At 46.8% G+C, this 22,863-nt stretch overlaps 1 protein-coding gene across 2 annotated transcripts in view; it reads left to right on the plus strand.

The window, feature by feature from the left end:
* The window catches only part of DOK7 (docking protein 7), a 146,562-nt gene that overhangs the window by 20,353 nt on the left and 103,346 nt on the right, over positions 1-22,863 (plus strand). Inside the window, exon 3 of one of the 2 annotated variants that reach the window (XM_056555026.1) lies at positions 19,023-19,253. In XM_056555026.1, coding sequence (XP_056411001.1) covers positions 19,023-19,253 — 231 coding nt within the window. Of the gene's footprint in view, positions 1-19,022; positions 19,254-20,398; positions 20,463-22,863 lie in introns of those variants that run through there. The other variant, XR_008888431.1, reaches the window with a different exon arrangement.

Below are 22,863 nucleotides of genomic sequence, written 5' to 3' on the forward strand. Positions count from 1 at the left end.
ATATGTGGGTGCTATTACTGACAGGCAGCACTGAGAAGATCAGTGTTATAGTACATTTGGGCGCTATTACTGACTGGCAGCACTGAGAAGATCACTGTTATAGTATATGTGGGCGCTATTACTGACAGGCAGCACTGAAAATATCACTGTTATAGTATATGTGGGCGCTATTACTGACAGGCAGCACTGAGAAGATCATTGTTATAGTATATGTGGGCGCTATTACTGACAGGCAGCACTGATTAGATCACTGTTATAGTATATGCGGGCACTATTACTGATAGGCAGCACTGAAATTACTGTTATAGTATATGTGGACGCCATTACTGATTGGCAGCACTGAGAAGATCACTGTTATAATATATGTGGGTGCTATTACTGACAGGTAGCCCTGAGAAGATCACTGTTCTAGTACATGTGGGTGCTATTACTAATAATCAGCACTGAGAAGATAACTGTTATAGGATATGTGGACTATATTACTGACATGCAGAAATGAGATCACACTTATAGTATATGTGGGCGCTATTACTGATAGGCAGCACTGAGAACATCACTGTTATAGTATATGTGGGTGTTATTACTGACAGGCAGCACTGAGATGATCACTGTTATAGTATATGTGGGCGCTATTACTGATAGGCAGCACTGAGATGATCACTGTTATAGTATATGTGGGCGCTATTACTGACAGGCAGCACTGATTAGATCCCTGTTATAGTATATGTGGGCACTATTACTGATAGGCAGCACTGAGAAGATCACTGTTATAGTATATGTGGGCGCTATTACTGATAGGCAGCACTGAGATTACTGTTATAGTATATGTGGACGCCATTACTGACAGGCAGCCCTGAGAAGATCACTGTTATAGTACATGTGGGTGCTATTACTAATAATCAGCACTGAGAAGATCACTGTTATAGTACATGTGGGTGCTATTACTAATAATCAGCATTGAGAAGATCACTGTTATAGTATATGTGGGCGCTATTACTAATAATCAGCACTCAGAAGATCACTGTTATAGTATATTTGGGTGCTATTACTGACAGGCAGCACTGAGAAGATCACTGTTATAGTATATTTGGGCGCTATTGCTGACAGGCAGCACTGAGAAGATCACTGTTATAGTATATGTGGGCGCAATTACTGACAGGCAGCATGGAGAAGATCACTGTTATAGTATATGTGGGCACTATTACTGACAGACAGAACTGAGAAGATCACTGTCAAAACATATGTGGGTGCTATTACTGACAGGCAGCACTGAGAAGATCACTGTTATAGTATATGTGGGTGCTATTACTAATAATCAGCACTCAGAAGATCACTGTTATAGTATATGTGGGCGCTATTACTGATAGACAGCACTGAGATGATCACTGTTATATTATATGTGGATGCTATCACTGACAGGCAACACTGAGAAGATCACTGTTATAGTATATGTGGGCGCAATTACTGACAGGCAGCATGGAGAAGATCACTGTTATAGTATATGTGGGCACTATTACTGACAGACAGAACTGAGAAGATCACTGTCAAAGTATATGTGGGTGCTATTACTGACAGGCAGCACTGAGAAGATCACTGTTATAGTATATGTGGGCGCTTTTACTGATAGGCAGCATTGAGAACATCACTGTTATAGTATATGTGGGCACTATTACTGACAGGCAGCACTGATAAGATCACTGTTATAGTATATGTGGGTGCTAATACTGACAGACAGCACTGAGAAGATCACTGTTATAGGATATGTGGGTGCTATAACTGACTGACAGCACTGAGAAGATCACTGTTATAGTACATGTGGGTGCTCTAACTGACTGACAGCACTGAGAAGATCACTGTTAAAGTATATGTGGGCGCTGTTACTGACAGGCATCACTGAGAAGATCAGTGTTATAGTACATGTGGGCGCTATTACTGACAGGCAGCACTGAGAAGATCACTGTTCTAGTATATGTGGGCGCTATTACTGACAGGCAGCACTGAAAATATCACTGTTATAGTATATGTGGGCGCTATTACTGACAGGCAGCACTGAGAAGATCACTGTTATAGTATATGTGGGCGCTATTACTGACTGACAGCACTGAGAAGATCACTGTTATAGTATATGTGGGTGCTATTACTGATAGGCAGCACTGAGAAGATCACTGTTATAGTATATGTGGGTGCTATTACTGATAGGCAGCACTGAGAAGATCACTGTTATAGTATATGTGGGTGCTATTACTGATAGGCAGCACTGAGAAGATCACTGTTATAGTATATGTGGGCGCTATTACTGACAGGCAGCACTGAGAAGATCACTGTTATAGTATATGTGGGCGCTATTACTGACAGGCAGCACTGAGAAGATCACTGTTATAGTATATGTGGGTGCTATTACTGACAGGCAGCACTGAGAAGATCACTGTTATAGTATATGTGGGCGATATTACTGATAGGTAGCACTGAGAAGATCACTGTTATAGTATATGTGGGCGCTATTACTGATAGGCAGCACTGAGATGATCACTGTTATAGTATATGTGGACGATATTACTGACAGGCAGCACTGAAAAGATCACTGTTATAGTATATGTGGGCGCTATTACTGATAGGCAGCACTGAGAAGATCACTGTTATAGTATATGTGGGCGCTATTACTGACAGGCAGCACTGAGAAGATCACTGTTATAGTATATGTGGGCGCTATTACTGACAGGCAGCACTGAGAAGATCACTGTTATAGTATATGTGGGCGCTATTACTGATAGGCAGCACTGAGATGATCACTGTTATAGTATATGTGGGCGCTATTACTGATAGGTAGCATTGAGAAGATCACTGTTATAGTATATGTGGGCACTATTACTGAGAGGTAACACTGAGAAGATCACTGTTATAGTATATGTGGGCGCTATTACTGATAGGTAGCATTGAGAAGATCACTGTTTTAGTTTGTACGGTGACTATTACTGTATAAAGAACAATAGGTGACACTATTAGGTTAGGGCTACATGGCAAAAATGGGTTGCACAGTCAAAGATCACCATATTGTTCTCCCTGAATTGTGCTAAATCTCAGATAATGTAAGTAAATGTGGTCACACGAAGAGAAATCCAGCCCAAATATTTAGATGGATTATTTAACACTTCCAGCAGCATCATAAAATGTATGGTTACCCGTGACCCTGTGGTTTCCTGTGACTATACATTTAAAGATGTAAGTTAAGTGTTTAAAAAACCACCCAAAGAGCAAGAACTGATTTGCGCTGGATTTTTCTACGTTTCAAGTCGCTGTTGCTCCACAGCTGTCCGTGCACTACGTTCTTGCAGAGGGGGGCTAAGCTGATTTGCACTAAATGAGGTCACGTTGCGACCCCCAAATTACTGCAGCCACAAATTCATCCTGGATGGAATTATTATGTTTCTCATGTTGTAGTCACAGCCATTTGGGGTTTGCAGCACAATCTCAGTTATTTACATTAGTTGAGATGCAGCACAATTCAGGGAGCGCTACATGGTGATCTTTGGTCATGCCTCATTGTAAATTTTTGCCTAGGGCCACACTTAGTCTAAAACTGTCCCTCTTTCCAGCATACCTCCCTTCATGAATGGAGAATGTGCTGCTGACAGTAATGGAAATAAATGGCCAATTGAGTCCTTTCATGGTCCTTTAAATGAGTTGCGATTGACTTTTCGATTGGCCCTCACAGCAGGCAGTAATCCCGAAACATGGGGGAGGTATGTTGACATCTGATACTGCATATATAATGTATAGTTTATACTGTATAGATGCTGTATAAATCCTCATTCAATCCATCATGTTTGCTTTTTGTTTGCTCGTTTTGCTGATTCCTTCCACTATTTGACAACCTTGGAGGGGAAAATACATTTATTTTGCATATTTTTGTTAATAACAGTGACATGTCTTACCCCTAAAAGCTCGGTAGTAAAAATGAGTATTCCTTGATTATTCCAAGGGGTAGATGCTCATCTGTATTATTAGAAATCCTAAGCCATCTGTATCATGTTCTTGAGGTCTGAACACGATGTAGACAGTATTTCATCATCTTCCTGAAATAAAAAGCTGACAGGTTTATAGACTTTACTACAGAGGTTTCCATCAGACATAAGACTGGTACTGTACACAGGTAAAATATGGGGGTGATGCTGGCAGCAACTATGCATGCCATTGGGGCATTAATGAAAACTGTAGCTACAATTTAGTGACTATAACAAGAAATTTTTGTAAGAGAAGTATGGATATAGTTTAAATTCATGTATAAAGATGTTTCTGTCCTTAAAAAAAACATTTTTTTTATGACAAATGTGAAATGCCAAAAGTTTACATCAGTCAGGGTCTGGGTTCTCAGACCCCCTCCGACTGCTAGAATGATCAGGGAGAAACACCCAGCTTAGTGCTTCTTTCTGTCCCTGTCCTCTCCACAGGATACAGATACTATAGAGAGTTTATGGAACCTCTGCTTCTCTCTGCTCATTCTGGATATTGGTGGGGGTTTAAACACCCAAACCCCAATCAATCGAAAATTTTTGACATGTTTCTATGACAGTACCACTTCAATTAAAATGATTTGCATGGTCATCCTGCTTAAAATATATGGCATCATTATCCACGTGGAACCTCTGCCAATGGGTTTGTTCATTGTCGGTGCCTTTAGTTTTGTCACTTGATATGAGGGCTTAGACTGTCAACTGGACATTCACTACCACTCAGTTCTCAATGGGGAAAGCATCAGATTCACACCCCTTTAAGAGCAGTAGTGACCGCTCCCTTGATAGTCTATGGACATTATTTCAGTCTGGGTACAATTAGGACAGTGGTCATCTCTGCTCTCTACAGGGTGTAAACCTGCTGCTCTCCCTGTTGAGAACTGAGTGGTAGTGACTCGCCTGTTGACAATCGCGACCCTTATTAGCACATTTGGGGGCTTCAATAAAAATTTAAAAAAAATTACAAGATTTGCGAAGAAGCAGTCCACATGGATGATGACAGTGCCCACAAGTATTCCTGAAAGGGAACCTGTCACCAGATTTTACCCTATATAACTGGTGGCAACATGTATTTGCCATAAGTTATTTTTTTTTAACCATATCCTCCAGCCCTTACTGGAAAAGCCTTTTTAGAACTGTCTTGCGCCATATGCTAATGCCCCTATGTAGTCATTGGAATGTGTGGCATCCTGAGGTAGTCAAGGGGCTCCAGGCTCTAATCACACCTACTCTGGCATAATTGACAGCCTGGGCACAGCCGATGTCACCACTCTGCTCCCTCTGTTTACTGAATCCTTGCAAGCCCAGAAGTCGCTTCATGGCCAGGGATAGCACTGCTTCTGGGTATGAAATATTTTTTTTCAATAAACTTTGTTATATGATATTTGGTATCTTGGGGTCCCATAGTGTATGTATGAAATACCCTTGGTAGGTGACGGATACCCTTATTAAATGGGCTCTGCCATTAAAACTAATTTTTGCTATTGCACTCCATATGGTAAATAAAATAATCTTTCTAATGTACTTTGTTTAAAATAAATGAAGTTTTCTATGTTTTATTTGTGTTTACAAAAGCTGCCACTATGTGTCTCCCTACTTGTCCAGAGCACATTTCCCCCAATTTCTTGCACTGACTTTGTACTCCTGCTGGCCTGGCAGAAGTCCAAAATCAGGAAATGCAGTCTGGAGTGCTGAGGGGTGTGTGTGCAGCCTTAGCCAATCATAGCTCATCTCACACTGAACTGCTCTGGGCTGTGTGTAGCAGAGTGAGGGAGGAAGTTCTCCCCTGTGTCACGATTCGGCTGGCAGGAGGTGGATCCTCTGTGCCAGAGAGGGATAGGCGTGGACCGTGCTAGTGGACCGGTTCTAAGTCACTACTGGTGTTCACCAGAGCCCGCCGCAAAGCGGGATGGTCTTGCTGCGGCGGTAGTGACCAGGTCGTATCCACTAGCAACGGCTCAACCTCTCTGACTGCTGAAGATAGGCGCGGTACAAGGGAGTAGACAAAGCAAGGTCGGACGTAGCAGAAGGTCGGGGCAGGCAGCAAGAATCGTAGTCAATAAGGAATAGCAGGAGGTCAAATACACAGTAAGGACAAACACAGTAACGCTTTCACTAGGCTCTAAGGCAACAAGATCCGGCAGGGGAGTGCAGGGACAGAGAACAGATATAGTCTGGGAGCAGGTGGAAGCCAATTAAGCTAATTGGGCCAGGCACCAATCATTGGTGCACTGGCCCTTTAAGTCTCAGGGAGCTGGCGCGCGCGCGCCCTAGAGAGCGGAGCCGCGTGCGCCAGCACATGACAGCAGGGGACCGGGACGGGTAAGTGACCTGGGATGCGATTCGCGAGCGGGCGCGTCCCGCTGTGCGAATCGCATCCCCGACGGCCATGACAGTGCAGCGCTCCCGGTCAGCGGGACCGACCGGGGCGCTGCGGAGAGAGAGACGCCGTAAGCGCTCCGGGGAGGAGCGGGGACCCGGAGCGCTAGGCGTAACAGTACCCCCCCCCTTAGGTCTCCCCTTCTCTTTGTCCGGTAACTGCCCCCCCTGGGATGAGGACACCGGGAAAGAATGGAGGGTTTCCTCAACGGCAGGCAGTACAGCAGGAGTGGGAATGGGGAGGGAGGGCAGAGGGCAAGGCCTGGCACGGGGCAGTGTGACACCAGGACGGGGGCCATGGGGAGGCACCGAGGCTTGCCTGACTGGACTGGGAGGGGGGGAGAGGCACTTCTTATGGCAGACAGAGTCCATAAAGACCTTAGGGAGACCGATTACAGGGGGAATCACAGGGTCACGGCAGGGAGTACTGGGAACCGGTTTAAGGCAGTCCTTGAAACAAGAGGTACCCCAGCTCTTGATCTCCCCTGTGGACCAATCCAGGGTTGGGGAATGGCGTTGAAGCCAGGGTAGTCCAAGGAGAATTTCGGAAGTGCAATTGGAGAGGACCAAAAACTCAATTTTTTCGTGATGAGGTCCGATGCACATTAGGAGGGGCTCCGTGCGGTAACGCACGGTGCAATCCAACCTGACTCCGTTGACCGCGGAAATGTAGAGTGGCTTGACGAGACGGGTCACCGGGATGCGGAATTTATTCACCAAGGAATCCAGAATGACATTCCCAGAGGCACCGGAGTCCAAGCAGGCCACGGCTGAGAGGGAGGAGTTGGCTGCAGGAGAAATCCGTACGGGCACTGTGAGACGTGGAGAAGCCGACTTAGCATCAAGAGACGCCACACCCACGAGAGCTGGGTGCGAGCGTGCGTTTCCCAGACGTGGAGGACGGATAGGGCAGTCCACCAAGAAATGTTCAGTACTGGCACAGTACAGACAAAGATTTTCTTCCCTACGGCGATTCCTCTCTTCCTGGGTCAGGCGAGACCGATCCACTTGCATGGCCTCCTCGGCGGGAGGCCTAAGCGTAGATTGCAACGGAGACTGTGGGAGAGGTGCCCAGAGATCTAAGTCTTTTTCCTGGCGGAGCTCTTGATGTCTCTCAGAAAAACGCATGTCAATGCGAGTGGCAAGATGAATGAGTTCATGTAGATTAGCAGGAATTTCTCGTGCGGCCAGAACATCTTTAATGTTGCTGGATAGGCCTTTTTTAAAGGTCGCGCAGAGGGCCTCATTATTCCAGGATAGTTCAGAAGCAAGAGTACGGAATTGTATGGCGTACTCGCCAACGGAAGAATTACCCTGGACCAGGTTCAGCAGGGCAGTCTCAGCAGAAGAGGCTTGGGCAGGTTCCTCAAAGACACTACGAATTTCCGAGAAGAAGGAGTGTACAGAGGCAGTGACGGGGTCATTGCGGTCCCAGAGCGGTGTGGCCCATGACAGAGCTTTTCCAGACAGAAGGCTGACTACGAAAGCCACCTTAGACCTTTCAGTAGGAAACTGGTCCGACATCATCTCCAAGTGCAGGGAACATTGTGAAAGAAAGCCACGGCAAAACTTAGAGTCCCCATCAAATTTGTCCGGCAGGGACAAGCGGAGGCTAGGAGTGGCCACTCGCTGCGGAAGAGGTGCAGGAGCTGGCGGAGGAGATGGTTGTTGCTGCTGTAGCTGAGACTGAAATTGCTGTAGCTGTGACTGAAGCTGCTGTAGCTGCGACTGGAGTTGCTGTGTCATGGTGGTCAAGTACGACAGCTGGTGATCTTGTTGGGCGATCTGTCGGGCTTGCTGGGCGACCAGTGTAGTGAGGTCGGCGACAACTGGCAGAGGAACTTCAGCGGGATCCATGGCCGGATCTACTGTCACGATTCGGCTGGCAGGAGGTGGATCCTCTGTGCCAGAGAGGGATAGGCGTGGACCATGCTAGTGGACCGGTTCTAAGTCACTACTGGTGTTCACCAGAGCCCGCCGCAAAGCGGGATGGTCTTGCTGCGGCGGTAGTGACCAGGTCGTATCCACTAGCAACGGCTCAACCTCTCTGACTGCTGAAGATAGGCGCGGTACAAGGGAGTAGACAAAGCAAGGTCGGACGTAGCAGAAGGTCGGGGCAGGCAGCAAGAATCGTAGTCAATAAGGAATAGCAGGAGGTCAAATACACAGTAAGGACAAACACAGTAACGCTTTCACTAGGCTCTAAGGCAACAAGATCCGGCAGGGGAGTGCAGGGACAGAGAACAGATATAGTATGGGAGCAGGTGGAAGCCAATTAAGCTAATTGGGCCAGGCACCAATCATTGGTGCACTGGCCCTTTAAGTCTCAGGGAGCTGGCGCGCGCGCGCCCTAGAGAGCGGAGCCGCGCGCGCCAGCACATGACAGCAGGGGACCGGGACGGGTAAGTGACCTGGGATGCGATTCGCGAGCGGGCGCGTCCCGCTGTGCGAATCGCATCCCCGACGGCCATGACAGTGCAGCGCTCCCGGTCAGCGGGACCGACCGGGGCGCTGCGGAGAGAGAGACGCCGTAAGCGCTCCGGGGAGGAGCGGGGACCCGGAGCGCTAGGCGTAACACCCTGTATGGCTTCAGATGATGTTACACGTGCTTAGGAACACCCATTCCCAGTCTGTGAATCTGACTGAGAAGAAAATACAGAGCCACAACAAGGTAGAAAACTAAAAAATAAATAAAAATAAAAGCAGGGGGTGGTTTATCGTGATGGGGGCAGTGAACTGGGAGGATTATAAAATTTTACAAGATCATGACAGGTACTCTTTAATTATTAGGTATAGCCCATTAAACTGCCATATGTGAAGATAAAATGATTTGCTAATCTGACACTAATAAGGTCCCATTAGCTGATTGTGTATATTTTTTTTATTGAGGCTTATAGGTAGTGTGGAGAATGTTTCAGGCTATGTTCACACATCATGTTCTGAACCATAAATTTATGGTTAAAAAAATTAGTGTATGTGACTGGCACATATTTTGGGCCATTTAAAGGCCCAAAACACTTTCCAAAATACATCTAAATGTATAACCATGCTTTACTGTTTAATATATGAACAAAAAAAGTGATGTGGGAACATTGCCTCAGGGTGAATTCACAAGTTATCTGGTATTTTTTATGGAATTTATTTGTGTAACCAGATTTTTTTTAATTAAAGTTTATAAGTAAATATAAAAACACATTACGGACAATACATTTGTGGTTTTTTGGGAGTATTTTTGGCCCATGGCATAAAAAACCAAAAACCAAAAATACAGTATGCTCTGGGTATTGTGTTTTTTTTTTTTTTTTTTAAAGAATTTTTCCAAAAGGCTTTTCAATAGGACTTGTAAGGCATGAGGCCAACATTAGCTTGCCTCCCATGTGCCAGGGGCCCTACATCAGAAAGCAGAAAGATTGTTGCTGTTCAAAACGCATCTGACATCTGCCAATGAAATCTCTCATTCAGCGCAATGGGATTGTCAGCATTCAGTTATATGTGGTGAAATAAATTAATGGCAAGAAAAAATGATGTATAAAATAAACAACAAACATCTTTACATTTTAGGTGAAGGACCCTGCTTTTTTAGCTTTACGTGCTCTAATAGGTTGCGTGAACAGGTTATATGAAACCCTATTAGGCAAGAACATGTTACTCCTCACTAGAGCTAATAATACACGCTGGGTTATGCAACCTCTCAGTTTGAATATACATGAACCTATAGATGTTGAACATACACAAATAATGAAAAAGGAATCAGCTGCTCAAGCATCAGGTCTCCTTTAAGGTAGTCACCTTAACACCACCCCCTGTGCGACTGTAGAAGTTTAGATTCATAGACTGTGACACCTTCTGGCTGAACTATCTGGGAGGATTAAGTTACTTAATAAATCATTCTAGCAAAGGAGACATCAGAGTGGACAATCCTGATTTATTCTGTAGTGATGTTTTCATACCCCTGTCCTATGGAGAAGATTTTGACAATGAAGCCTTGGTGCTTTCCCTGTTAGTAGAGAAGCCGTCAGAACTATTATTGCACATATTGGTTATATAAGGATCTACCATCCATGTAGAGTGGCTTGTTGCACCCTCCATACTCCATGCCAGCCCTCACCCACCCAGCTACCCTCCTGTAGTATATATGCTGTCTATGCAGAGGCGTAGGGTGGGGGGTGCAGGGGGGGGCGGCCGCACTCGCAGCTCTCTGCCCCTGCCTGGCTCACTCACTCTCTCTGCAGTGCTGGCTGTGCGAATCCGATCCGAGCCGCCGGATCGCCGCCCACTGTGGAGGCAGTGGCGGATCAGGGGGGGGGGGGGCAACGGGGCAATTGACCCCCCCCCGAGATTGTTGCCCCTCTTCCTGAACTATCGCATGGTGGAGCGGGAGATGTTGGCTGTCCTGCTCCACCACCCCTTTCTCACGCCTGTCACCTTGCTATCACACACCGCAGCTGCTCCATTTCTGCAGTCAGTGAGAGCCAATCACGGCAGGCCGGCGCGATTACATCACATCATCGCGCCGGCGCCCGGAGATCACGTCCCCACGGCTCTCACTGACTGCAGGAATGGAACACATGTCAGGGCGGCAATATATGTGGGGGCATAGAATGCATATAATGCATATAATGCACATATAATGCCACCCTGACATTTGCCGCTTACTTATAATACCCAAAGTCATGTGCCTTGGATCATCTCCAGGGTATGGTTCCATTTTGATGTTTAGTTTTTGTTCTTGATATTTGTTGTCTTGTACGATGGTTGTGAGACGACATATAATAGCGCGGCCCATGCCAGGTTACTACATTTGTAGATTTGTATTCATAGACCTGCTGAAAATGTGGAGAATGTGTAATGCATGTTCGCACTCAATAAAGTGTTTGAAAATAAACTTGTATTTCGATGCATTTTACTTTAATTACATCAGTATTTTCATAACAAACAATACATGTGTGTCACGATGCCGGCTGGCAGGAGGTGGATCCTCTGTGCCAGAGAGGGATTGGCGTGGACCGTGCTAGTGGACCGGTTCTAAGTCACTACTGGTTTTCACCAGAGCCCGCCGCAAAGCGGGATGGTCTTGCTGCGGCGGTAGTGACCAGGTCGTATCCACTAGCAACGGCTCAACCTCTCTGGCTGCTGAAGATAGGCGCGGTACAAGGGAGTAGACAGAAGCAAGGTCGGACGTAGCAGAAGGTCGGGGCAGGCAGCAAGGATCGTAGTCAGGGGCAACGGCAGGAGGTCTGGAACACAGGCTAGGAACACACAAGGAAACGCTTTCACTGGCACAATGGCAACAAGATCCGGCGAGGGAGTGCAGGGGAAGTGAGGTATAAATAGGGAGTGCACAGGTGAACACACTAATTGGAACCACTGCGCCAATCAGCGGCGCAGTGGCCCTTTAAATCGCAGAGACCCGGCGCGCGCGCGCCCTAGGGAGCGGGGCCGCGCGCGCCGGGACAGGACAGACGGAGAGCGAGTCAGGTACGGGAGCCGGGATGCGCATCGCGAGCGGGCGCCACCCGCATCGCGAATCGCATCCCGGCTGGAGACGGTATCGCAGCGCACCGGGTCAGTGGAGCTGACCGGAGCGCTGCGGTAGCGAGAGTGAAGCGAGCGCTCCGGGGAGGAGCGGGGACCCGGAGCGCTCGGCGTAACAGTACCCCCCCCCCTTGGGTCTCCCCCTCTTCTTAGAGCCTGAGGAGCAGACTTTTGTCTAGGATATTGTCCTCAGGTTCCCAGGATCTCTCTTCAGGACCACAACCCTCCCAATCGACCAGAAAAAAGGTTTTCCCTCTGACCTTCTTGGAGGCCAGTATTTCTTTTACGGAGAAGATGTCCGAGGAGCCGGAAACAGGAGTGGGAGAAACAAACTTGGGAGAGAAACGGTTGATGATAAGTGGTTTAAGAAGAGAAACGTGAAAGGCATTAGGAATTCGAAGAGAAGGAGGAAGAAGAAGTTTGTAAGAGACAGGATTAATCTGGCACAAGATTTTGAAAGGACCAAGATAGCGTGGTCCCAATTTGTAGCTAGGGACACGGAAGCGGACATATTTAGCGGAGAGCCATACCTTGTCTCCAGGAGAAAAAATGGGGGGAGCTCTTCTTTTTCTATCAGCAAACTTCTTCATGCGTGATGAAGCCTGTAAAAGAGAATTTTGGGTCTCTTTCCATATGGTGGAAAGATCACGAGATATTTCATCCACAGCGGGCAAACCAGAGGGCAAGGGAGTAGGGAGGGGGGAAGAGGGTGACGGCCGTACACCACAAAAAATGGGCATTTGGAGGAAGATTCAGAGATTCTGAAGTTATACGAGAATTCGGCCCATGGTAGAAGATCTGCCCAGTCATCCTGGCGGGAGGAAACAAAATGGCGTAAATAATCACCCAGGACCTGGTTAATTCTTTCTACTTGCCCATTGGATTGAGGATGATATGCAGAGGAAAAGTTTAATTTAATCTTGAGTTGTTTACAGAGAGCCCTCCAGAATTTTGACACGAATTGGACGCCTCTATCCGAGACGATCTGCGTGGGCAACCCGTGAAGACGAAAAATGTGTACAAAAAATTGTTTTGCCAACTGAGGCGCTGAAGGAAGACCAGGAAGAGGGATGAAATGTGCCATCTTGGAGAATCGATCAACGACCACCCAAACAACAGTGTTGCCACGGGATGGGGTAAGTCAGTAATAAAGTCCATACCAATCAGAGACCAAGGCTGTTCGGGGACAGGCAGAGGATGAAGAAGACCAGCGGGCTTCTGGCGAGGAGTCTTATCCCGGGCACAGACAGTGCAGGCTCGTACAAAATCCACAACATCCGTCTCCAGAGTCGGCCACCAATAGAAACGAGAGATGAGTTGCACGGATTTCTTGATACCCGCATGACCTGCGAGATGGGAGGAGTGACCCCATTTGAGGATTCCGAGGCGTTGGCGTGGAGAAACGAAGGTCTTCCCTGGAGGAGTTTGCCTGATGGAGGCTGGAGAAGTGGAGATCAGGCAGTCAGGGGGAATGATGTGTTGCGGAGAGAGCTCTACTTCCGAGGCATCCGAGGAACGAGAGAGAGCATCGGCCCTAATGTTCTTATCGGCAGGCCGAAAGTGAATTTCAAAATTAAATCGGGCAAAGAACAGAGACCACCTGGCCTGGCGAGGATTCAGCCGTTGGGCAGACTGGAGATAGGAGAGGTTCTTGTGATCGGTGTAAATAATAACTGTAAATCTTGATCCCTCCAACAGATGCCTCCATTCCTCAAGTGCTAATTTAATGGCTAGAAGCTCTCGGTCCCCGATGGAGTAGTTCCTCTCAGCCGGAGAGAAGGTCCTAGAAAAAAACCCACAAGTAACAGCATGCCCGGAAGAATTTTTCTGTAGAAGGACCGCTCCAGCTCCTACAGAGGAGGCATCAACCTCCAATAGGAAGGGTTTAGATGGGTCAGGTCTGGAGAGCACGGGAGCCGAAGAAAAGGCAGACTTGAGCTGTTTAAAGGCGTCTTCCGCTTGAGGAGGCCATGACTTAGGATTGGCATTCTTTTTGGTTAAAGCCACGATAGGAGCCACAATGGTGGAAAAATGTGGAATGAATTGTCTGTAATAATTGGCGAACCCCAAAAAACGTTGGATAGCACGGAGTCCGGAGGGGCGTGGCCAATCTAAGACGGCAGAGAGTTTGTCTGGATCCATTTGTAGTCCCTGGCCAGAGACCAAGTATCCTAGGAAAGGAAGAGATTGACATTCAAACAGACATTTCTCCATTTTGGCATAAAGTTGATTGTCACGAAGTCTCTGAAGAACCATGCGGACATGCTGGCGGTGTTCTTCTAGGTTGGCAGAAAAAATCAGGATATCGTCCAGATATACAACAACACAGGAATATAAGAGATCACGAAAAATTTCATTAACAAAGTCTTGGAAGACGGCAGGGGCGTTGCACAGGCCAAAGGGCATGACCAGATACTCAAAGTGTTCATCTCTAGTGTTAAATGCCGTTTTCCATTCATCCCCCTCTCTGATGCGGATGAGATTATAGGCACCTCTTAAGTCCAGTTTGGTAAAGATGTGGGCACCTTGGAGGCGATCAAAGAGTTCAGAGATGAGAGGTAGGGGGTAGCGGTTTTTTACAGTGATTTTATTAAGACCGCGGTAGTCAATGCAAGGACGTAGAGAGCCATCTTTTTTGGACACAAAAAAAAATCCGGCTCCGGCAGGAGAGGAAGATTTGCGGATAAAGCCCTTCTTTAAATTTTCCTGGATATACTCAGACATAGCAAGAGTCTCTGGGACAGAGAGAGGATAAATTCTGCCCCGGGGTGGAGTAGTGGCCGGGAGGAGGTCAATGGGACAGTCATAAGGCCTGTGAGGAGGTAAAGTCTCAGCTTGTTTTTTGCAAAAAACATCCGCAAAGTCCATATAGGCCTTAGGGAGACCGGTTACAGGAGGGACCACAGGGTCACGGCAAGGAGTACTGGGAACTGGTTTAAGGCAGTCCTTGGAACAAGAGGGACCCCAACTCTTGATCTCCCCAGTGGACCAATCCAGGGTAGGGGAGTGGTGTTGAAGCCAGGGTAGTCCAAGGAGAATTTCGGAAGTGCAATTGGGGAGGACCAAAAACTCAATTTTCTCATGGTGAGGTCCGATGCACATTAGGAGGGGCTCCGTGCGGAAACGTATGGTACAGTCCAATCTTTCATTGTTAACACAATTGATGTAGAGAGGTCTGGCGGGATGTTGAACCTGTTGATGAGAGAGGCCAAAATAAAATTTCCTGCAGATCCGGAATCCAAGAAGGCCATAGTAGAGAAGGAGAAGGTAGACGCAGATACCCGCACAGGCACAGTAAGACGCGGAGAAGCAGAGTTGACATCTTTCCAGGCGGGGAGGACGGATAGGACAATCCTTCAGGAAGTGTTCGGTACCGGCACAGTACAGGCAGAGATTCTCCATGCGGCGTCGTGTCCTCTCTTGAGGTGTCAGGCGAGACCGGTCAACCTGCATAGCCTCCACGGCGGGAGGCACAGGAACGGATTGCAGGGGACCAGAGGAGAGAGGAGCCGGGGAGAAAAAACGCCTCGTGCGAACAAAGTCCATATCCTGGCGGAGCTCCTGACGCCTTTCGGAAAAACGCATGTCAATGCGAGTGGCTAGATGAATGAGTTCATGTAGGTTAGCAGGGATTTCTCGTGCGGCCAGAACATCTTTAATGTTGCTGGATAGGCCTTTTTTAAAGGTCGCGCAGAGGGCCTCATTATTCCAGGATAGTTCTGAAGCAAGAGTACGGAATTGTACGGCGTACTCGCCAACGGAAGAATTACCCTGGACCAGGTTCAACAGGGCAGTCTCAGCAGAAGAGGCTCGGGCAGGTTCCTCAAAGACACTTCGAATTTCCGAGAAGAAGGAGTGTACAGAGGCAGTGACGGGGTCATTGCGGTCCCAGAGCGGTGTAGCCCACGACAGAGCTTTCCCAGACAGAAGGCTGACTACGAAAGCCACCTTAGACCTTTCAGTAGGAAACTGGTCCGACATCATCTCCAAGTGCAGGGAACATTGAGAAAGGAAGCCACGGCAAAATTTAGAGTCCCCATCAAATTTATCCGGCAAGGATAGTCGTAGGCCTGAAGCGGCCACTCGCTGCGGAGGAGGTGCAGGAGCTGGCGGAGGAGATGGTTGCTGAAGCTGAGGTAGTAGCTGCTGTAGCATCACGGTCAGTTGAGACAGCTGGTGGCCTTGTTGCGCTATCTGTTGTGACTGCTGGGCGACCACCGTGGTGAGGTCGGCGACAACTGGCAGAGGAACTTCAGCGGGATCCATGGCCGGATCTACTGTCACGATGCCGGCTGGCAGGAGGTGGATCCTCTGTGCCAGAGAGGGATTGGCGTGGACCGTGCTAGTGGACCGGTTCTAAGTCACTACTGGTTTTCACCAGAGCCCGCCGCAAAGCGGGATGGTTTTGCTGCGGCGGTAGTGACCAGGTCGTATCCACTAGCAACGGCTCAACCTCTCTGGCTGCTGAAGATAGGCGCGGTACAAGGGAGTAGACAGAAGCAAGGTCGGACGTAGCAGAAGGTCGGGGCAGGCAGCAAGGATCGTAGTCAGGGGCAACGGCAGGAGGTCTGGAACACAGGCTAGGAACACACAAGGAAACGCTTTCACTGGCACAATGGCAACAAGATCCGGCGAGGGAGTGCAGGGGAAGTGAGGTATAAATAGGGAGTGCACAGGTGAACACACTAATTGGAACCACTGCGCCAATCAGCGGCACAGTGGCCCTTTAAATCGCAGAGACCCGGCGCGCGCGCGCCCTAGGGAGCGGGGCCGCGCGCGCCGGGACAGGACAGACGGAGAGCGAGTCAGGTACGGGAGCCGGGATGCGCATCGCGAGCGGGCGCCACCCGCATCGCGAATCGCATCCCGGCTGGAGACGGTATCGCAGCGCACCGGGTCAGTGGAGCTGACCGGAGCGCTGCGGTAGCGAGAGTGAAGCGAGCGCTCCGGGGAGGAGCGGGGACCCGGAGCGCTCGGCGTAACAATGTGCTTAGGGGGTAAGGGTTTCTTTAACTAATCTAGTGGAAGAGACTCGAGTGCTAAAATCCATGGGTTAGGGGGCCCAAATTACTTGCCTTGCCCCAGGTGCTGACAACCCGCGCTACGCCACTGTGGCTATGTATAACTGTGTGTTATTTGCACCAATTGGTTATATGGGTTACACAAATACTGCCCAGTGCCCAGAGAGCTGGATAAGAGCACTTCATGGAAATTGTGTAACCGAATGTACAGAAGAGATACAGGGCCCCTTGAAATCTGATATGATGGTATGTATGTAACATTCTTTGCCTGGGAAAGAATCCTGTGTCACGTTGATGATGACTAGTATTTGAGCTGGCCAATTTGGATGATGTCCCTTAAAGGGGTACTCTGACTTTTGACAAACTTGGCATATCTATATAACCCTTGACCCATTTGGCAAGCCAAGGTCATTAGCTCCAAATAGTGTTAACTATTCATGCTGCCCTAGACACTAAGCCTGAAGATGCCCAAATATTTGCCCGCCAATTATTATTACGATTAATAGATATAAATGCCAGAGGGTCATGGTGATCAGCGTTATGAACTGTGTGCCCCAAGACACATATGAACTCCAAAACTGGCTGCCATGATAATCCATCGACACCACACGGTTGGTGCACCCACCATTTTCAAACACCTCCTGTATGGCCTCTTACCTTCTCCCACAGCTCTCCTCCTCTCTACTGCACTGCAGGACTTTTGACTTGTGACTATGATGTCGCCAAAGGTTCTGGAGGGCCTGCTATAAAGGTTGCCATACATTTTCACTTACTTTGATTTCACTTGACCTCCCCATACACATGAATGTTTAGCTCAACAGAAGATTAATGTGTCCGCTATAGGAAGGGGTAGGCCACACCACTTATCCCTCTCAGAACAATAGGGTTGGGTGGTGAAAAGCCAACATGCCCAACCCTTCTTTCAACCGGCATCAACCGTCATGGAGAGTTGGGAGGCCGTGTGGGCACCTTTACTTTTCAGAATGGTTTATCTGCTGCAGTTTTGCCAATATTTCTGCCAGATCATGACAAAAGATATTGTAGTTTTGCTGTTAATTTTTGTAAATAACAGCAAAACTGCACAAGGGTCGCCGAGGAGGAGAAAAAAAAAATATCTAGTTTTGGTGGCCATGGATTCTCCAGGGCCATGTAGAACTACAACTGTGTGGTCTCTCTGCCTTTGCCAGTGGAACAAAAAAATTGTGCAACCTGAACCCCTGCTCCCAACTCCTCAACTTACACAACCTAGCCGTGACTGCCTCTGCAGTCTGGCTGGATGTGGAGGAGCTCCAGTGGTCTTCTTTATTGGGGTTTGACATTTGGAAAAGCAGGAAGCTGAAAGGTCTTTTTGCAGCATGCTCTCTGGTGGAAAAGCTGCTTTACCGATCTTGCTGCTACCTCCCGCAAAGCACCACCCTAGGTGCTAGTGGCAATCATGTCCGTGTATATGAGAAGTCAAAGGAGAGAGGTCTATAGGACTTATGTATACACGCACCTACAGATCAATTTTGTCTCTATCTACACGGGGCCACCACTGGCTGTCTTGGCTGACTGACTAGGAATTAGCAAAGGTAAAAATTCCAAGAGGATCGTAAACGTCTGTAGAATACGCCATTATTATGTGACTGGTGTGGCCCTGACCATTAAGACTTTTACAAGAGAATGAAGAGAACTCTGTTTGGTGATGTTCTACTGCCCACTTGTATAGTCCATGTACTGTCTTGTATTGCAGCTTAACCCATCCAATGCAATAGGGATGCTATACCATCCATATACAACGCACACATTTGATTTTATATGCCTGTACTACAGAAAATAGATGTCTATGCCCCATGTACATATTGGCTGCGAATGTGACAAGTTGATTTAAATAAGGAATGGACAAAAAAAATGTAGATAACATCCTATTGTTACATGAGATTATTACTGGGGCCACAGAGAATTTCCTCTACATAACTGCATGAAAATAATAATAAAGACATGATGGAAAAAGTAACACTTCATTAAAAAGCTCAATGGTTCTGCGTGTCGAGGCAGATATAGAATTCTTTATACTGACATATCTCTTGTATTGCAGATTGCCTGCTGATGTTGGTGTATAAAGACAAATCAGACAGGACAAAGGGACATAAAGAGAAGAGCAGTGTCACGTTGGAGGACATCTGTGGCTTGGATGCAGGGCTCTCATACGAGGGCATCAACCATACTATGGCCATCATCTGTTTCTCACAAGCTGTTATGTTGGGTTTTGACAATAAAGAAATTATGAACGCCTGGGATGTGCGGATACGTTACAGTTTAGGAGAAGGTAAAAATCTAATCTTCCAAATGTACTTTATTAAAAAATATTAAAGTTTTCCATGTTTTATTTATGTTTAAAATAGCTGCTATTAGGTATCTCCCTACTTGTCCAGAGCACATTTCCCCCCCATCTTTGGCACAGACCTTGGACTCCTACTGGCCTGGCAGAAGTCCAAAATCAGGAAATGCAGTCTGGAGTGCTGAGGGATGTGTGTGTGCAGCCTTAGCCAATCATAGCTCATCTCACACACTGAACTGCTCTGGGCTGTGTGTAGCAGAGTGAGGGAGGAAGTTCTCCCCTGTATGGCTTCAGATGATGTCACGACTGCTGGATAACGCCCCTTTCCAGTCTGTGAATCTGACTAAGACTGAGCAGAAATACGGAGCAATATCAAGGTAGAAAAAAATAATAAAAACAAAGGCAGGGGGTGGTTTATCATGATGGGGGCAGTGAACTGGGAGGATTATAACATTTAACAAGATCATGAGAGGTACTTTTTAAAGGGGAACTCATGTGGAAAACAAGTAGAAAACAAATATTTTCGAATCAACAGTTGCCAGAAATTTGTAAATTAGTTTTATTTAATAATCTTAATCCTTCCAGGACTTATCAACTGATGTATGCTCCAGCGGAAGTTGTGTCGTTCTTTTCAGTCTGACCACAGTGCTCTCTGCTGACACCTCTGTCTGTGTCAGGAACTGTCCAGAGTAGGAGAGGTTTTCTATGGGGATTTGCTTCTACTCTGAACAGTTTCTGACACGGACAGAGGTGTCAGCAGAGAGCACTTTGATCAGACTGGTAAAAGCTACACAACTCTGGAGCATACAGCAGCTGAGAAGTACTGGAAGGATTAAGATTTTTAAATAGAAGTAATTTACAAATCTGTACAACTTTCTGGCACCAGTTGATTTGAAAACACTTTTTTTTCCACCTGAGTACCCCTTCAATGGGGTCCAAAAACTCTATATGTCAGTATCATAAATGGCACAAAGTAGATGATGGGCCCCTGTGACAGGATTTGCATTCGGGCTCTAGGACCATGGCAAAATGGTGAACCTGGGCTCCTTTTCAATGTTGACAGTAGTCCTGTATAGCCTCTCTATGTATAGCCTCTCTATGTAATAGAACAGTAAAGGAAGTCTTCATGAAGTATAGCACTGAGGCCGCAGTAATGATCTGCAGGGGTATTTGCTATGCGGTCCCTGGTAGTCAGTGGTAAATTTAGGATTCGGTGGTCTGCTCTGTAGCCTGATACCTGGTGGTCCTTGAATGGGGGTATTTTACATAGAAGTCATGTAAGGGCGCTTTAACACCTCGCTGTACCCCTACCGGATCCGAGCCATACACCATTGTTTTCAATGAGCCAACTGGAGTTGGCTAGTGTATCTGGAAAGCTTATGCATTTTTTCCCTCCAAAATCGAATACAAGGAGCCAATCGAAGACACTCCCCGGCTGCATTTGGCTCATTGAAATCAATGGGGTATCCGGCAGGGATACAGCAGGAGGTGGTTTTAAAATTCTACCACCTTATCCGGCTGCCACTTGCGCAAAAGGAGATGTGAATGATCTCTGTGTGTTTTGGGATCATATCTTAACATCCAGAGGAGGTACATTATATTCCATAGTGCAGTGTTTTCCAACCAGGGTGCCTCCAGCTGTTGCAAAACTACAACTCCCAGCATGCCCAGACAGCCTTTGGCTGTCTGGGCATGCTGGGAGTTGTAGTTTTGCAACAGCTGGAGGCACCCGAGTTGGAAAACAGTACCCTAATGCAACCTCTTGTCCATAAGGGATTCTCCACCTGCTGGAAAAGTCACTTGACAATAAGCAGGTCACAAATTGTCCTTTCTAGCATTAAGTGTTTAACACATCTTTAGATAATATTAGGATTTCCGATATCTACTGTATGTCTGATTTCATGGGATTTTGAGCCATTTTAATCCTCTACAAATAGTAGCCCGCACATTGATAAACTACAGAAACTTTACTAAGTAGAGAGAATGGGGGAGATTATTAAAACCTGTGCAAAGGAAAAGTTGTCCAGTTGCCCATAGCAACCAATCATATTGCTTCTTTCATTTTACAGAGGCCTTGTTAAAAGTGAAAGAAGTGAGCTGATTGGTTGCTATGTGCAACTGGGCAACTTTTCCTCTGGACAGGTCTTGATATATATCTCCCCCAATCCAATGGTGCACGTGCTGTATCCGCTCACCTCTCTCTGCTGGCTCTCACCCCACCTGTGCTACGGACCAGCCAGTCCCACCTCTGGCTCAGTCAAGGAACACTGTGTAAGAAAGTGTCCGGCACTCAAGGAATGTAGGTAAAACACAGCTTTCTTTATTGAATTATAGGAGCGAAGTCACATACAGAAATCTTGCTGACGCGTTTCACCCTCTCTGGGGCTTACTCGTAGACTCAAAGTCTACGATTAAGCCCCAGAGAGGGTGAAACTCGTCAGACAAGATTTCTGTATGTGGCTTCGGTCCTATAATTCCATAAAGCAAGCTGTGTTTGACCCACATTCCTGGAGTGTCAGACAGTTTCTTACATATGTCTCCCACTATATTATATTCACCCTCCTCTTGGCTTTGGTTCTCTTTATATAATGTTCTTCTAATCTGACATGTGATATTTACACACTTCCTAGGCGTGTATATTTTCATCATGTCAGCGTATTTTTTTTATCATGACAAATTGAGTTAAACCTCTCGGTGAATTATGGGTAAAATGTACATATTTCTAATTAAATCGAATCAACTTACTAATCAAATATGGAATCCCCCCCGGTTTATTTTTAGGATTGCTGAGTTTTCAAGAAAATAAATGTCAATATACTGTACTATAATATTGTAAAACATTATATGGTTAATAAGACATGTGAGAGATTAGTTGTCCCCTTCTATGCTGAGTTTTACAGCTGTATTCCCCTACCTGTGGCACTATAGGTTTATGTAGGCATTGGCTGTCAGGGTATGATGGGAGTTGTAGTTTTTCAACTGCTGGAGAGCCACAGGGTGGGGAAGACTGTTCTATGGGAAAACACTGTGTAATGTGTAATACAGAGTCTAATAGGGGCCATCAGGCCTTGTACAACACATGCCACAGTGCATCTCCTTAGTATAGGAAAAATCCATTGTCAAGCTCTGCTCATGTGTGTAATAAGAAGAGATTGTCGTAAAAAGCTTACTCCAAAAAATGCCCCAGCTGGGACAAAGGTACCACAAACTCTGTTGCCAGGATCGATAATAATATTATTGAACCCCACCCTAAAACATCACTTTTATTGGTGTTTGAATTAAAAGTTGCAATCAAAAAAGATTTAAAATACCAGCGTCACCAATTCCAAAAGTAATAAAGTACGTCACTGTAACATAGTAAGGGCATTCGCCCATATACTTATAGTATTGAAATATCACATTACCTATATTGTTGATGGCTGCAGTGAGTCCTACCAACAAATATCAAAATATGACTTGTGACACAGGCTTATTAAACCCTCAAACAACTAGCCCCTCTGACATGTTTCGCTCCTCAGAGCTTCATCAGAGGTCTGGGTTAGGTTTGCGGCAGGTACCGTTTACTGTTTAATCATATTTGTGTGAATTTTTGTAAAGT

This window comes from Hyla sarda, chromosome 1, assembly GCF_029499605.1.
Source record: "Hyla sarda isolate aHylSar1 chromosome 1, aHylSar1.hap1, whole genome shotgun sequence".
Taxonomy (NCBI): domain Eukaryota; kingdom Metazoa; phylum Chordata; class Amphibia; order Anura; family Hylidae; genus Hyla; species Hyla sarda.